Source organism: Podarcis cretensis (assembly GCF_951804945.1).
Source record: "Podarcis cretensis genome assembly, chromosome: 7".
NCBI classification, from domain to species: domain Eukaryota; kingdom Metazoa; phylum Chordata; class Lepidosauria; order Squamata; family Lacertidae; genus Podarcis; species Podarcis cretensis.
Window position 1 is genome coordinate 24,564,428 of NC_137176.1, and position 18,084 is coordinate 24,582,511.

An 18,084-nucleotide genomic window follows, 5' to 3' on the forward strand; every position below is an offset into this window, starting at 1 on the left:
TATCGACTTTATTGGGCTTAGCTTTGTTAGCTCCTTTGAGAATGCTAATAGAAAGGTGGGCTATCAGTTTAAGAACAATATACTTGAATGCTCTTAGGAGCACTCTCTTAGTATCAGGTGTGTGTGTCTGGGGTCTTTTTAGCAACTGTGAAGGTAGTACCACATGTTCAAAGGGGAGTTGAGGCATGTGTTTTGATTGTATAAAGTGCTCTTCACGCCACTCTCTAATCATACAGCAAACTACTTAGTAAGTAGTGTTCAAATGCAGATTACACCACACAGATCTTTGTTTCGGTTTTTTAATGGAAAGTGATGTCTTCCTTCAGCGTAGCGTCCATTGCTTTTGCATAAGCTTCCTAACCATAAAACTGCACTCTTTCTAAGGACAACTGAAATAATGTCATCATGGAAGTTGATATACAGAAGATAACACTTTGAACATTTATTTTTCTAACATAGGTCCACTTTTTAACTCAAGTATATACTTGAAATGCAAATAAAGTTGGCATCTGAGGTTACTATGAACTAACATGCTGTATTTTATGTGACTCCCCCCCTTTTTGCTCTTTTTGTGTACATGTTTGTGTGTTAACTGCCCATATTAAACTGTATGAATAATCTTCAGCATTTGGTTCTGGTTTGAACACTGTCCATACACAGCAGGAATATGAACTTGTTATCTATGTAATAATAGTCTATCAGTTGAAACCATGGGTGGGCAAAAAGTAGGCAGTGGTCTCGTGCTTGACCACCTGAGACCTGCTGGTTGCTTGGATTCTTTCAAAGAATGCTAGATGAAATAGACTTGATCTAATCTAGCAAAACGCTAACAATGTCCTTAAGCAAGAGTACATACTCAAGATCACTAGATACAAATTAATTATGCCTTTAACAGTTAGGGATCCAAAAAATGCCCTCTAGTTTTATAAATTGAATACACATCAGTGGTCTTCAGGGATGCTAGTTTCTGTGTGGTGGGGGGTGTTCATCATGCAGAACTGAAGTCAGCCCACCCCTGGTTTAAACCAAGCAAGAGCAAGTAAACATTTTCGCTTTCTGTCAACATGCCTTTCCTCTGCACTTTAAAATCAAAATATACATATAAAATGAAAATTCTGGATCTCAAATCTTGGTTGTATCTGATTAAGTTACATCTTTTTCGCTATGTGAATCTCAAGCTTCTTTTTCGTTCATATTTGCTCATGTGTCATAAGCCATGATGGGGTTTTAAAGATCCTGGAATTTTAAAACTGAATTGATCTAGGCATCCTTTGTATTCTAAGAGAGAATATATATTACACGACCCATAGAAAGTCTAGACAATATCTATCATATTATCATAGGGTTGCAGTAATACTTTAACAAGTCAATGGTCTGTTTATTCATTTCTAAACAGCCGTATCAACTCGTATTTGATATCCTTTCCTGGAGACTGAATTTTGGAAGCCCACTAGTTCTCACTGTGACTAACCATGGAACATTCCATGCTAACCACGAGAAGCTGGTTGGCTTTGTTAGATCTTCCCATTAGATATTCACTTTAACATTGAATATATTAAATAGATCAATAGCTTCCAGTTTGGAATTTGTAAAAACTCTTGTCGGTGCCTCAGTGAGTGCCACACATTCATAAATTATTTTTAGGTTGCCAGAAATATTAATTAATAAGACCCCTTACACACCCTTTACTATTAAGGCCCAGGGAAGGTTACAAAAATAAAATATGTCACGATGAAACAAATAAAACAGTTCAGTATAGAAAGCAATTATAAACAAAGCAATACAGATATTTTAAAAAAAATTCCACACATCAAAACAGTTTAACATGGATACAAAACAGATGCAGACTGGGATAGGAAACAATCTAGTGCCAGGAGTTTGTGGAGCCATCACTTCATTTTCGCTTTTGAAAATAATAGCAGGTCCACTTCAAATGGAAAGTTTAGAAGCCACTGTTGGAATTTAATTGTTAAAGACTTCTAGTGGTAGTACATCACTAGCACCTTACTATAAGTATTTCTACCCTGCCCTTCAGATAATAGAATGAATACCAGCTACTCTGGAGCTCAGCCTATGCTTCCAAATGACATGCGCTCCTTTTGTACTTATTGGTCACATGGAGTCAGTTACATAAATCTTTACTGAATGTGACTTCTGTCTCTCTCTCTCTCTCTCTCTCTCTCTCTCTCTCTCACACACACACACACACACACACAGCTTACATACATGGGTAGAAGTCGAAAAAGACAACCAGAACGGTTGCCTAAGCCCATTTAAGTTGCAATACTAACCGAATGCCGTCAGGTTTTTGTTCCTTTATCAACAGCGCCACACTTCGTCTAGTTTCTGCCGCCTTGCTTGGGCCACTTGCGCTTTCATCATGCCTTCTGCACATTTGTATATAAATATTTTAAAGGGCACTTTTAGCTTAGTGGTATTTGCTTCTAATTTTGGTTTGCTTTTTGTGTTTTTCTTCCTCTTGGTTGTGCTGTTCTTCCCATGATACTGTGCTCACTCTTTCCGTGCATCACCTGTGATACCCCTCTGCTCTACCCACTCAGCTGTTGGTGAAGGGGGTACATGAAACTCTGGTAGCTCAGAGAGTTGTTCCTGCTCTCATTACTCTCTCCAGTGACCCTGAAATGTAAGTTTCCCGACTGTCTTGATACATCTAGCATCCCTCTTCCAACGGGTCAAGAAATAAACCATCAGGGTAAATATATGATAACGAAACCGTAGAACGTATTAAAAAACAAACAAATGGGCACTTACCTTGCTCTTTAGAAAAAAATCTCCTTCCAAAATAAAGTTGGTGAAATTAATGCAATAATTGGAAAACAAATGGTGCGACTTTAAAAGTTGCCACTCCTGGGTGCAGACAACTGTAGGCAACTTTCATGCACCAAGCGCCACCTTGTTGATGTTTGTTTCTTCAATGCTGAAGAGGGATGCTATTCTCACTAACACATTATTGCCAGTAAATGCTGAAGCATGAGCAGAGTCCTTAACAGTGTTAATGCCCTGTGTGGGTGACTAAACTCAGAAAGGCCAGTGAGTCTGCCTGCCCATCCTCAGTCACAGCTAACTTAGTTATCCTTCCAGTTTAAAATCATTTTTATTGCATGTTGACTGGTTTACAGCTGACTCTCCGAGGCATGAGTGAAGCCTTAGTTGACAAGCGGGTTGCTCCGGCCCTTGTTACCTTGTCCAGTGATCCTGAATTGTGAGTTTCTGAGTGTGACCTGTCTGTCTGTCTCGTTCCTTCCTTCCCGCCCACCCCACTTTTGAGCATTTTGCTGGTCTATATTTTGTCATTGCTAGAAACTAATACATCTTCAAGTACTAACTTTGAAATTTCATTCATTTTAATTGAAATCTGCTTTAATCTTAAGGCTGAAGAACCCTTCTGCTTTGTTTCCTCTTAGCTCTGTGAGAATAGCCACAATTCCTGCTTTTGGTACCATCATGGAAACGGTCACGCAGAGAGAGGTAAGATGCCTGCATAATATACTAGGGTAGCTGTTCACAGATATCGGCCACTAAACTCTGTAAGGGCTATCATAACTTTTTTCAGATTAACAAAGAGCCCATAGTCTTAGAATGGTGGATAAAGGACGCTCAAAGTCTTTTTAAAATGAACCACAGAGAAAAGAAACAGTACAGAAGTCAGTCCCTGCCTGCGAGCTTGCAGTCTATTAGACAGAACACAGAAGAGGGATAGGGAGGGACAGGACTGTGAGCTAATTTAGGCACCAGTTCTGAGAAGTTGCATGCCTTAATTGATTTGAATGGATAGGCAGCTCTTGCTCATTTTGATTATGGACCCAGTGAACTGCTACAGAGCAGGCCTGCATATGTCCCATAAAACTGTTTCCTATTTCTCTTGATATATTGGAGCTCAATGGGAGCAACCAGGCAGAAAGTAATAATACTGAGGGTATAGGTGTTTATTCAAAGCATTAATCTATTCAAAGCATTAGTTTTTTAAAAAGATAAATTTCAGGAATCATTCCCCTCCTTCTCCTCTCCCTAAATTTGTTCAGGGAATTCCTCCAACCCCAAAACAATTTGGGAGAGGAAATTCTGTTGCACAAGCAGAAATCTTTGCACCAGGAGGGGCGCTTCAGTGGATACCATATGTATATAATATATATAAGCGCTTTAAAAACCTTTCAGTCTAATTATTGAAACTGAGTTTTGAGTGGTAAAAAATCTGTAGAGTTTGCATTCTTGTAATTTTAGCATGTTCCTGATTTTCTAAAGAAAAATATTTGAGGAAATGCAACTAAGAATTTTGTACTGACTCATACTTATATTCAGAAGCTGAGTAAGTAGTAGTAAAGTAGATTAGAATTACTAGGCTAAAGTTCAGAACAGTCTACGGTTCAGTTCAATCTAATTAATATACTCGCATTTATAACAGGAATGTGATTTGAGAGCAGAAATTAAACAGTGAGCACTCAAGACATCAGTCAGGATGGATATTCAAATGAACACAAATTTGAAGCCGAGGTGGCTGTATGAAAGCATTAATTGTTTATGGCATCAAAATACTAATTGCAAAAGAAAATCCTGCAGCAGTGGGGGGAGCTCATATTATACACAGATGTCCTCAATGGAGTGTTTTTTCTACTTAGTTTTATTTAGTTTACTTTTCTTTTACATAAAAGTATTCATAACTTCTGTTTCGTTTCTTCTTAAGCTGTTGGAAAGGGTTAAAATGCAGTTGGCCTCTTTTCTGGAAGATCCGCAATACCAAGACCAACATTCTTTACACACAGAAATCATAAAAACCTTTGGAAGAGTTGGGCCAAACGCTGAGCCAAGATTTCGCGATGAATGTAAGTTGTCATGATGAAAAACAAACCTTGATTTTCTTGCAGTTCTGCAAATATTGTAGCTCATTCTTGGAAGTTGAAGTATTGATGATAAATTTTTTGCTGAAATTTTATTTTTCCAGTTGTTATTCCACACTTGCATAAACTCGCCTTGGTCAATAACCAACAGTCTGCAGATTCAAAAAGATTGGATATTGCTACTCATCTCTTTGAAGCCTACAGCGCTCTCTCCTGTTGTTGTATCCTTGTTTGGTTTTGAATATCGCAACAAGTCATTTAAAAGACTACTCCATTGTGCTTTGGTAATGAATCCATTTGCACGGAACTCTGAAAATATTGCAGCTAGAAAATCCAGCCCTGTAGAAATTTGCAGCAGCGGTTCATCAGAATCTCTTCCTCTTCCTTTCCGCTTCTGCCCTGGGGGGTCACCAGGTTTTCTAGAGAAGGAAAGAGGAAGCACCAGTGACAGAAGCTCTCCATAGTAGAGGAAGGGAAAGAATTAGTGATATGACATGGGCACTTAGCAGGAGAGACAAGGAATGCTTAAGAACTGGGGTGCTAGAACAAATAGGAAGCAGTAGGAAGACTAGGCAGTAATGATATCCCTGTCATATATTTTGTGCCAAGTGATTAATTATTTCTCTACTACGAGAATATTTTTAATGAATACAGTCGTACCTTGGAAGTCGAACGGAATCTGTTCCGGAAGCCCGTTCGACTTCCAAAACCAATTGGAAACCAGCCGTACGTTTGGCTTCTGAAAATCGTTCAAAAACCAGAACACTCACTTTCATGTTTCGATCGTTCAAGATCCAAGGTACGACTGTATTTAAAAATATGCACTGGGAAGACATCAACATGAGGTGTGATATAAAGAAGTCTTTATAAATGTTTGAAAAATTTCTGTACTTATCACTATTTCTCTCTCCTCGTGTCTTGACTGTTATCAAGTCCTCCTGAAACTATTTTGATATTGGAAATCCATTGTGTTTGACAGTAACCATTTCCAGTCTTTCTTTGTGTTTACCCCAAGGAGACGATATACTGGCATTGAGAGAGTTAACGCTTTGAAAGGAAAACTCAGAAATTAATGTGCAAAAATCATTATACTCTTTATCTTCTAATTTTGACTGGGGCAGGTGATGGCAAGCCAATAATTTTATGTTGGACCTTAACTGTTTGTCTTCTAGTTATTTCAGAGGATTTAATGGTCAATCACTTTTTACCTGGACTCAGGTGTTTACGAAATGACATGGAATCTCTCTCGCCAGAACATGAGGTGAGTAATTGAAGCTGCCATTCTTGCACAGCTGAGTTTTGAATAGCAAAAGAAATCTGGTGATTCATCATTCCATATTAAATAGCCAACAAAAGTAATAATATTTTCCATCCTGTAGTCTACATGCTCTAATACAAGGAGGCCCAACCTAATGATGTAAAACCTGCATATTTTCTCTTATCCCTTCCCCATCAATACAAAATCTGTACCCAAAGACTTTCTTTGTGCAGGGCCAATGTAGTCGGGGCCATAGTGAGAGTTGCAAAAGGCCAACAGGAAAGATAATAGCTAAAGTTCCTCACGTTTAATTTATAATTGCTGCCATCTATAAATCACTCCTTCTAATAGTGAAATCAGGCAGTGCCAACATGAATGGAGTAAAAGGGAGCCTCTGAACAAACAAGACAAGATACCAGCATTGCTTGGGAGAACACAAAGCTTTGGAGAAATACTGTACACCAAATGTTTAATGAGAAAAGCCTATGAGGGCAAAAAACTCCAAAAGCAGTGAGTGAGCATGCTCAGTGGCCACAGAATGTTGAGTACCGGCAGTAGTGACCGTTTTGCACACGTTCAGTTGGTGCGTGACTGTCGGCGTGAAGGTCCTTTTGGACCTGGAAGACGGCAGAATGGGGATACGGCAGGACAGGGTGGGCTTCTGTGTACTTCATCGACACGCACGGGGGCTAGGAACGCAACCCCTGCACAAATCGGGGGTTGCCTATATTTACTGGAAGGAAAAAATGCCAGGAAATTGAAGCTGTTAAGAAGCATACTGATTGCCAGTTAAGTACCTGAAATACAGTATGGTAGCTTCAGTTGCACAGGCACCATGTGTCTATTCCAATGAACATACAAATTTGAGTCTTAGTTCCATCCCTCTGCCACTAATAGTCTCCCAGCTCCAAGGTAGTGTTGAAGCTGGAACTAACCACAGGATAGGATACCAAACAATACCATATCAATATTGTCTAAATAACACCCATAGGGAGTTGACCCTCAACAGCTCTTATTTCCCGGCCTTTGGGTGCTTGAGTGAACAAGGAAAGCACTTAACCGTATTTACATATGTAATGTGCCCCTTTTTTTGGCCAAATTACGTCACGAAAATTAGGGTGTGCATTAGATTTGATGGCGCCGGCTAATGCTTTTTTGGTTTCAACATTTTGAAAATTGAGGTGCACATTAGATTCGATGGCATATTAGATTCGCGTAAATACGCCAATACAGCTTGTTAAACCAAAAGGATTTCTTTGTTAATTGAATAGACTTTTATCTGACCAAACAATGCCATTCTATGTGTTGAGAGGTGTTTTTTTTTGGGGGGGGCTCATTACGCACACATGCACAGAGCTGTTGCCCATGAAACAGTTTCAAAGTTGGAAATGGTTTCTTGACATAAAAAGGGTTCTATGTCCCTGCACTAGATCAGCAATCAGACCACAGGAAGACATGAAACCATGAGGTGGGACACCCATTAAATACTTCTGACATTTTGTAGTGCAGCCTAGGCATGTTGTATCCCACAACTGGAGTTGTACTGGTCATGACCTAGCAAATCTGGCACCAAAGGTGCACAGTTGCATTGGTAAAGAGCACAAGGGTATGACGCAGAAGTTAAATCCGTCTGCACAACAAACCAGTGAGGGCACAACGTATATGCCACATCTACAGGAAAGGAAAACATCTCTCACCGTCAACAGAACAGTCTCTCTCTGCTCCATAGCAACAGCCAAAAACATGCCATCCCACATTATTCTGGAAAACAAAATACCACAGGCAGAGGAGGAGAAATGGGAATGGAACACACTCCCTCAAGCAACCATCATAGCATGCTTGCAACAGATCAGGCACAAAATTTGGAGCGGTTGCAGCATGTAAGCATATGCCATCACTCTTCTCTTTTTAAAAGAAGAAAGATGTATGATTGCAGAATTACTAGGTCCTCAGTGCTGGTTACAGTGCTACAGTGGCCTGGTTTGGATGATCACTCAAGGCTTCATCAGGGCCCAGCGCTCCTCCTTTGCCCCTCCCTTTACATGCCACTTCATAGCTTAGTTTCAGGCTTCTGTTAAGTCAGATTCCCCTGTTGCTTCTGAACCAAAGAGCTCTGGCTTAATTAAGCCAGGATTTGATCCTGAGCAGAAGAAAAGTGGGATAAATGATTTCAGTAAATGGTTTTGAAGAAACAAACACAAATTTATTGAGGGATAACATAGAAGATAGATAATATAAGGGTGTATACAGTTTTATAATATGCAGAAGTTAACATTGGATGAGAAATCAGAGGGAGGAGCTGAGGGAAGTCGTAAGGGAGGGAGGGAGGGAGGGTTTGTTACGGAGGTGGGAGGGGGAAAATGGGGGGGAATAAGGAATATGATTTGTTTTGATAATTTGCTGTGCTGAAATTGTTAATAAAAAATGATTTCAGTAAATGTCTTTAATCAGCTTGGTAAATGCTAATATTGCACATACATTTACAACAAGAGGTTTAGTCTCAGACCATCGCCTGGTTCCGTTTCTGAGGCAGAGCTTACACTTTGCAAAGAGGCAATAAAAGGGGGAAATAAGAGTAATCCATTGCTCTCCCTCATAGTGCGTTCTGAGAGCCCCCGCATTCCAGGACTTCAGTGAGCTGTACTTGACAGTAGGAAAGTTGCTTGAACTTCCCATTTTGGAAGGTGCAAAGCCACCGTGAATGCACTCAATCTGGGCTTTGTAGCAGATACTCACAGCTTATACATATATTTCTGAGAAAGCTAATGATACACATAAAGCTGATTGACTGTGTTAAAGAGCAACTCCAGAAAAAGCATGCATTGGACTCCCACTGTCTCAGTCTCAGTCAGTTTTATTGCACATAGCCAAAGGCTGCCGCAATGTACACAGAATTATTTGACACCCCGGGGGGTGGTTCCAAGATGGCGACGGCTTAGCAAGCAGGCTTCGGAGCTCCGCAGATAACAGGACTGTAATTAGCATTGACTGCCACCCAGGGAAGTAATTTTTCCTTTTTTACTTCTCTACTTTTAAACTTACCAACCTACTGAGATTCTAACAGCACCTTCTTGTCTATGCTATGAGAAACATCTTGGGCAAGTTCTGTGAAGCATCCTGGGCAGGCCGCCAGCTGCTAGCTATTAACCGCCAACTCCCTTCTATACTTTGTTCCTGAAACTCCTGGCAGTCTCCACACGGAGAAGCTCTTAAATTGAACAAACTGAGCACTTTCTATTTTTTCTCTCTTTTTTGGTTGGGGAAACCTCTCCTTGTTTACTCCCCACGGTGACACTATGCCTGCTAGTAAACGCCACAGGGACCCAGAGGATGTAGCTCTCTCACCGGTTCCCAAACAATCTAAAATTTAAACAATTCTGCTTTTATAGTTCCAACAAAAAACCGGTTTTCTCCTCTTGAAGATGATTGTGAGTGTGGGGAGAGTATTCAAGGTGAGAGCGTGGACTGGACTCCCACTGAGGCACGGATAAGACCCAGACTTCTGTAGCTTTAGCAGCGTTGCCACAATATGTTTCTTCACACCATGCCCCAGAGCTTTTATTATTATTATTACATAGAACCCGCATTTCACCTCAGCTTTAGTGTGTCTCTATCCATATATTCATCTAAGAGTCCAGAAATCAAAAATCCACATGCATGTTTGTGGAGGCAAGATCTTGGCTGGCTGTTGTTTTAAAAATGAGGTTCTGCATTTCAGCTATCCATTTAAAAGGAACTGAATAAGGTTCAGATGCTTTGTGGATCTACAGAGGAGTAGTTAACCCTTCTATCAGATTCCTATCTCTCTGGTCCTGCTTTCATTTTGATATGCCCCAAATCTAAAGATATATAGGGCATAGATCAGGGGTTTGCAAACTTTTTCAGCAGGGGACTGGTTCACTGTCTCTCGGACCTTGTGGGGGGCTGGACTATTTTTTTGGGAGGGGGAATAATACAAGACCACCACGAGCTCCAATGGCTGCTTACCTGTGTCTTGCAAGCGGCAGTGGGACAGTGAGAGGTGCACGAAAGGGCTCCGGAGAGGGGCTGCTTAAAATGGCAGCCACTTGAGCGCTGCTGCTGCTGGCACCAACAAAACCCAGCCCCCTTCCTCCTCTAGACAGGGCAGGGAGAAGCCAGGAGGAGGGAGGGAGGAAGCACCGCCATGGGAGGGAGAGGGGGGGGAAGGAAAAGAACGCATGCGCTAGCGATCCACACGGTGATTCCCGGATCGTCCGTGGGCCAGATCCAGAAGCATAGCTGTCAACTTACAGATTTGAAAATAAGGGACCAGCAGCCAAAATAAGGGACCTGCAGCCTCACCTGTTCCAGGCACTCCAGTCTTCCTGTCCTCCTGCAGTCTGGTCAAATTCATGCTGGGTAGCTTTGAGAACACTGTCCAACCAACTTTGTAACCAGAGGTTCAACTGAATAGAATCTGAATCACATGCACCACAAGGCCTATGCAGCCTCAACTTAAGATGGCTCCCCAGCCTGGCTTTGCACTGCAAAGTTTGCAGCAGCACGTGCAACAAAATGGCGTCCAGCATTCAAAACCCCCCCTCAGCTTGCATTAACTAGCCACACACAAGGCATGCAAGCTCCACTCCCCAGTCGTTCTTAGACTTCTTATTGGGTGAGCAACACAGCCAAGCAACACAGTTGGAGCCTCCCTCCTCCCTGGCTGGCAGGGAGGGAGGGAGAGGAGCTGCTTCCTTTGAAATTTAAGGGACATCATTTAAGGGACATCCATCAATAAGGGACAGCAGTGGGACATGGTGCTGGAATAAGGGACTGTCCCTTCAAATAAGGGACACTTGACAGCTATGTCCAGAAGGCAATTTGGCCTGATCTGGCCCACGGGCCTTAGTGCCGACCCATGGCATAGATTAATCCCTGTTGAACACGCTAGCCTCAGACCGGCCCACCAGTTCCACAACATGAAACTTAACTCCCTTCAGCTACAGCATGGGCAATGCCTGAGCCAGAAATAGTCAGTGCCTGCTTGTTAGCTTAAATAAATGAATACAGTTGTACCTCGGATTACATACGCTTCAGGTTACATACGCTTCAGGTTACAGACTCTGCTAAACCAGAAATATTACCTCGGGTTAAGAATTTTGCTTCAGGATAAGAACAGAAATCGTGCGGCAGCAGGCCCCATTAGCTAAAGTGGTGCTTCAGGTTAAGAACAGTTTCAGGTTAAGAACAGGCCTCCAGAACGAATTAAGTTCTTAACCTGAGGTACCACTGTAATGCTTAAAATTAGTAGCGGATAACCATGTTGTTCCATAGGAGTTGGAATTAAAAACATACAATAGGGCAATAGCTTTATTAGGAATCAATCGGAATATCACAGGATAGTGAGCAAACTAAAGTTATACAAACCAAATAACCAGGATGCACGTTGAGCTTCCTTTAGGCATGCCAGGTTCTGAGATCTTTGTTCTAGCTTTTCACTCCCTGCTTTAGTACAGAAGGGTATTCATTCCTGTTCGTGTTTCTCCTCAGAATGGAATGATGCGTATACGTGTACATATTAATCCCAGAGTTTCCATGACACAGTATCACTAAGTGAAATAGTGTATTGCAGTTAAACCTCTCTAGCTGTGATCACAAAGTAAAAGGTATATTAAGACACTCTTTCAGTGATTTGACTTTCAGTGATTTGACTTTGATGTGCATACAAACATTGCAGTCTTCAAATATTACTTAAAATGTGAGGTAAGTAAAAGTTTTATCGCTTAACTGGTTTCCTCTTCATTCACAGAACACATATTGTCATTACCCAGAAGTATATTTAAAACAGTGTATGTTTAAACTGCAATATTGTTCTGCCTTTTGTCCTAGGTTATTTTAAGCTCCATGATAAAGGAGTGTGAACAGAAAGTGGAAAATAGGAGTGTCCAAGAACCGCAAGGGTAAGGCATTGGTTTATCACAAGTTGGCATCTTCCTTCATTGTGTAAACAACATTAATCAATTGTAACTAGGTTGAAATACCAGATTTTCAGCCTGGGCAAATTTGCTTTTTATTTTAATATAAAGCACCAACAGCACTTCTGCTACTTTCTGCAAAAGTCCGGCAGGAATGATTACAAACCACTCTTGCTTCCTTCTTCATGTAGGAAATGAGAGGCAGTTCCTTTTCCTTCCTGTTTTGGTTTTTTGCAAAAGCCAGCAAGGAAATGCAGTGGGCAAAAGCCCAACTCATTTTTATTTTTCTAAAAAATCCTCCTCTGAAAATGGGCAGGGCAGGAAAGGTAAGGTGGTTTTGCACCCAAATTGGGGCTTTTGCAGAAAGCGTCACCTGAGTCTTGCTTCCTATTGCAGCAGCTGAATGTGACAAGAAGAAACTTCTTTTATTCTCTGTCCTACGTGTGGAAAAGAAGCTGTAGGTTTTTTCACTGTTACGCTTTTCTTGCTGGAGGAAGCAATAAAACAAAGATGGCACTTCTTGCTGAAGCTCAACTCATGATGGGAACAAAAGCAAGAGCAGTATTCAATGAATGCTACCCATGAGCACAAATATTTCTCCTTGCACAACAGGCCTCCCCTCCCCTCCCCCTGCATGCATGACTTCCGCCCTACCCAAATTTGCTCCAGAGGCTTGGGGGAACCTCTATAACAAATTTGTGGGCATGCAAGGAGGGGGTGCAAACGTTTCATTGTGCAAGCAGAAATGCTTGTGCTGACAGAAGGTTCACTTAGCGCTGTGGTCTAAACCACTAAGCCTCTTGGGCTTCCGATCAGAAAATCGGCGGTTTGAATCCGTGCAACGGTGGTGAGCTCTCGTTGCTCTATCCCAGCTCCTGCCAACCTAGCAGTTCGAAAGCACACCAGTGCAAGTAGATAAATAGGTACCGCTGCGGCGGGAAGGTAAATGACATTTCCATGCGTTCTGGTTTCCATCACAGTGTTCCGTTGTGCCAGAAGCGATTCAGTCATGCTGGCCGCATAACCTGAAAAACTGTCTGTGGACAAATGCTGGCTCCCTCGTCCTGAAAGCAAGATGAGCGCCGCACCCTATAGTTGCCCTTGACTGGACTTAACTGTCCATGGGTCCTTTACCTTTTATCTTACAAACCCATATCTTTCATCTACAGATACAAGAGAAGGAAGGACAGGTGACACCCATCCTTTCTCATTACCTTGCTTCTTCTGCCTTCTGGAAAATGCCAATTGAAGGGAAAGAGACAACCCAATCTTTTCTTTGTGTAGAGCTGGGGGTGCAGGGAAGGGGGTGAATGATTCCTCTTCTTTTTCACTGGGCTAGTGTAAGAAGACAGCAAAAGGGAGGGCTACTTGTACCTTTCTCAGAACCCATCACAAGGGCAAACCCTGGGGGAAATTCCAAGAATCAGGCCTAGGCTAAGACAACTAGCTTCTTTGATAAGTGGAAATGATTATGATATTTGGCAACAGCTGACTGTTGTAGCATCCTGCAAAGATCTATACATATAAACATATTTCCACACAAACAGCTTTATTGTTGGATTGAATGGCCTTTTCCCCGGCAAACCAAATTAATTAAATTTCTAATTACCTTGCCATTGTTGCATTAATGGGGCTGCGATGCTTAAAATTTAGGTAAAAGGTAAAGGTAAAGGTACCCCTGCCCGTACGGGCCAGTCTTGACAGACTCTGGGGTTGTGCGCCCATCTCACTTAAGAGGCCAGGGGCCAGCGCTGTCCGGAGACACTTCCGGGTCACGTGGCCAGCGTGACATCGCTGCTCTGGCAAGCCAGAGTCGCACACGGAAACGCCGTTTACCTTCCCACTGGTAAGCGGTCCCTATTTATCTACTTGCACCCGGAGGTGCTTTCGAACTGCTAGGTTGGCAGGCGCTGGGACCGAACAGCGGGAGCGCACCCCGCCACAGGGATTCGAACCGCCGACCTTTCGATCGGCAAGTCCTAGGCGCTGAGGCTTTAACCCACAGCGCCACCTGCGTCCCATAAAAAATTTAGGTAGCTGGAAATAAAAATTAATGGTTCAATTTAAATTTTAACTACCATTAGCATAACAGGGATATTCAGTATGGAAGGTAAGGTTTTGTTTTTCACCTTCCCCCCAATTCTTTTAAATAGCACCTGGAATGGAAACAAAAATTCCAAGTATATTTGCACTTCAAAGCACTTGTTTCTTCTTTTTTTCAATCTTCTGACTCCATGCGTGTTTTTGCTTCCCTCCTTTTTCTCTTAGCCTCGGTTTGAGGACAGGCAGGTGCACTTAAGATTGTGGGCTGCCCGCTCTCTTAACTTAGAGGAGGTTTAGTTGGTGGGTGGGGTTTTGCTTGATACTTGCTCAGAATTTTGAAAGCCATTGTTTTAAATGGTTTTACTTTTTAACACCAGCCTCTTGAACTTACTTATAGGACCCATGGAGCTACCTTAGACCAGGTCAGGTTCTTGGTCCCTCTAACCGCATACTGTTATGTTTGACAGCAGGATTCTGTAGCTGTGTCATCTCAGGTAGTTTTAACTGATGGGTTAACTCACTTTTCCTTTCACTCCCCCTTAGCTCTATGTCAATTGCATCAAGCCTCGTGAGTGAAGACACAAAGACCAAGTTTCTGAACAAAATGGGCCAGTTGACCACTTCAGGTGCCATGCTGGCCAACGTATTCCAGAGGAAGAAATAAATTAGAAAAGGAAGTCCTTGTAAACACTGAAGAGACCTCATTTAAGACTGGTTCCTTGTACTTGAAGTACTTGCCTTTTTATTTCCCCGTCTTACGTTCTTGTAGTATAATTTTACTCTAACCAACAAAGATATTTGCACTGCTCTTGAATATTGCTACGTATCTGTTAATTTGGGGTTAAATGTGGTTGATTATAAAACTAAATTAAGTCTGTATCAAGTCCCTGTTCTGTGTTCTCGTCTTTCCAGCATATATATATGGTTTATATATATATATATATATAATGGGGTTGTTTTTTTATTTCCTGATGGGTTCTCGGCTGATATCTGTATTATACATCAAACTGTTATGGTGGTACTTAAAATAATGTAAATCTGAAGTCACGGTCATGAAGTAATAAAAGTGGAGATTACTTATGTATTTAAGTTATAAGAAGATAATGCGGAATTTTTTAATGTTTCTAAAATGAAAGGCAAGAGCCACCAGCACAAGTCTTGATTCCTGGATTGTTTTTGTAAGTTATTGTATATTTGAATTAAAGAGTTTGAGATTATAATGTATAACAGAACTGCTTGCACTACAAGTCTCAAAAGAGGAGCAGATTATTCTAGAACTGATGGATAAACCAAATTTTTGAGATAAATCTTGTGCATGTATTGGCATTTTTTAATGTGTGTGAAGCAGCTTCGTTATTAGCTGCCCTGCTTTAGACAGCACATCCCAATGAGCAGAGGCAGGAGGTGGGTGGGTGGGTGGGTGGGAAATTTTATTCCAGTGCAGTCCTAATCATGTTTACTGATTTCAATGGGGCTTCCTTCCAGCACAGAGTGTGTATAGTATTGCAGCATGAAGTGCGATGCTGCCGTGCGAAAACATTGTATCCGCATAGATGCTCCCCACAGCAGTGCTATGCTTCCCCCCTATGTGTCACCCTATAAATGTACAGTGTCTACGTGCCAGAGCAACACCTGCCTTGGCTACTGATGCCGCGTGTGCTGTGGACATAAGCTGAGCAGGGCATGGGGTCAGCACCTTCTCTAGTGAGATGCTAGATATGTCGTGTGGCTACATGGACATGTCCTTTTCCCTTGGCTAGTATCTCGTTTAAGTCCGGTCTTAGGGTTTTCAGGGCGGCAGCATTCAAAGAGCACGTTATATTTGATCCACGACGTACTACATAGCAGCACTCCAGCGACTAAAAGCAATAACTTGTTTCGCCTTCGACACCAATTAAGTTGTGAGGTTGTTGATGCAATGTAACTTTAAAGGGCCTTTTGAATTATGTAAATTTAATGTAGACAATGTACAGCGTGGTTTCTATCCCAGTAGCCGCCTCTGTGCTAAGGAGTGGTTCGTGGATCGAGCAAAGCCTTCCATCAGCTGGAACGGGAATCAAGCTGACCTTCAATGATTTCTCTGGTCGTGCCAGAGGACCTCCCACCCGCTCTAGCACAGATTTCGGATGGGGATGGGGATTTGCCAACGATTGCCTTGATTCTTTCTCCACTGACTAAACACTCCATGGGATCAAAGAGCCTTCTGTCAGCACAATGGGGTCCAACCCTATGTATTTCTTGAGAACTGTTATCAATAACTTTTAATGCTGACTTCTACCACAGTTTTCATCATTGAGTATGTAACAGTTGCCGCACCCTTGCAGCACACTTGTGCAGTAAATTGGGCCAGCAGCCAGATTTGCCTGAGGCCTCACAGGGTTTCATGGCTGTGTGGAGATGTGCTCTGAATGCAAAACTGTCGCCACTGCATCTTTCTCTTCTTAAAGCTCCGGCATGCTTCTTTACAGAGCTACAAAGATAGAGGTAAACATTCCATTTAAATATTGCTGTGTTATGTAAACTCTGTTTTTGCGAAATGGGAAAGGGGTGTTAAACTTGATTGGTGTCAGTGGGCGCAGGCCCAGTTCCTCTGCTATTTCTTTGCAAAGAGACGGCTGTACTGATAGCACTCTGTATGTAGGAGTCACTAGCCCAGGAATCTCACTCTGGCAAATGGGCTCAAGCCTTGCCAAGCCCCAGTCACATCCCCTGCATGTTCAGAGCACTGGCAAAGAGTGAAGGGGTCACCAGCTTTAGGCCTCCCAGAGCTCCTATTGTATCCGACTGGGTGGGGGCAGTATCTTTATCTTTTCAGATACCTGTCATATCTGTAACAAAGGACCTGTTTTGCAGATGCCGCAGCTTTCATTTTTTGAATTGTATACACTGACATTTTTAACAATTCCCTATCTCGGTTACTGCCAGGTGTGCTGATTCTGTTGCAAGTTGTTGTCTTAACAGACTACCTGATTATGAAATGTTGGAGACATTCCTGAGGAATTGGAAGTGGCTGTGTCTCTTGTCCTTTCTTGAGTTAAATAAAATGTTTTGCATACCTCTTTTGTATGTCTGTTTAAGGATTTCCAGGTAACCTGTTTAGTTTTGGTTAAAATAATTTCCGTGATTCATACTGGAGCTAACATACAGTATCGTGCTTTATGCAGCTTAGCTCGTTGAACTTGATACCACTTCTGTATTTTTGATGAATGTGATCAATTAACTTGTGCAACACACCCTTGAAGCACTTCCTCCATGGGCGCTAATTGTCCAATCCCATTAACTGAAGCCCTCTTTACTGTTCAACTGCTGTCCTGCAGTAAAAACCATATACAGATTACTATCATGCCCATGCATGGCAGCATCTTCTGCGCTACAAATAATTTTGGTCAGCCAGTAATACTTGATTGAAAACAACGGGGGTAGTAAAGAGTGCAGCACATGCGGCGTTACAAAGGTGGTGGACTAAACCCATAAAGCTTGCATCAGAGCATCACCCCGTGCATGCAGTCTCATTCATTTTAAAAGAAAGCGCATTCTCCTCCTTGGTAGTTCCTGCTTTGTCTTAACTTACTGACAGTGACCTGGAATGAAGCTGTAGTCCTACCAACTAATACCCCAGTAAAAATGGCCTGGGGTTGCGATGCAGACATTCTCTTGGAGTTAGAAAGCAAGGTGTGGGGTCTTCAAGTGGGATAAAATAGGTGGTTTTCTTTCTTTCTCCAGAATCCTGTCTTCTCTCTTCTCCAGCCTTCACATTTTGCTTCTTGGCATTCCATCATTTTTTGAAGGGGACAACTTGATGTCTGTGGAAGATCCCGCAGCTGTGCATAACCTCACACACATTTGTTTTCAATGTTTTTTCTCAATAGGGATGTGGCAGGCAGTCATCAAGCAAAGGGTAAGACAAGAAGATGTTCTTGGGCAGGCATAATACTCACGAAGTGGGGCCTGATATGCTTGAACCATTTGTTACGACATTTTACTCTTAACA

The 18,084-nt window shown here is 42.1% G+C and overlaps 1 protein-coding gene across 5 annotated transcripts in view; it reads left to right on the top strand.

The window, feature by feature from the left end:
• RELCH (RAB11 binding and LisH domain, coiled-coil and HEAT repeat containing) overlaps nucleotides 1-17,148 on the top strand; it is a 64,928-nt gene extending 47,780 nt beyond the window's left edge. For 3 of the 5 annotated variants that reach the window (XM_079984915.1, XM_079984917.1, XM_079984918.1), the window contains 7 exons: nucleotides 2,562-2,644; nucleotides 3,426-3,489; nucleotides 4,703-4,841; nucleotides 4,961-5,077; nucleotides 6,029-6,117; nucleotides 11,965-12,035; nucleotides 14,637-17,148. In XM_079984915.1, coding sequence (XP_079841041.1) covers nucleotides 2,562-2,644; nucleotides 3,426-3,489; nucleotides 4,703-4,841; nucleotides 4,961-5,077; nucleotides 6,029-6,117; nucleotides 11,965-12,035; nucleotides 14,637-14,757 — 684 coding nt within the window. In that variant the 3' untranslated portion in view covers nucleotides 14,758-17,148. Of the gene's footprint in view, nucleotides 1-2,561; nucleotides 2,645-3,140; nucleotides 3,224-3,425; nucleotides 3,490-4,702; nucleotides 4,842-4,960; nucleotides 5,078-6,028; nucleotides 6,118-11,964; nucleotides 12,036-14,636 lie in introns of those variants that run through there. The other 2 variants (XM_079984916.1, XR_013841122.1) reach the window with 2 other exon arrangements.
• Nucleotides 17,149-18,084: the final 936 nt, after the last annotated feature.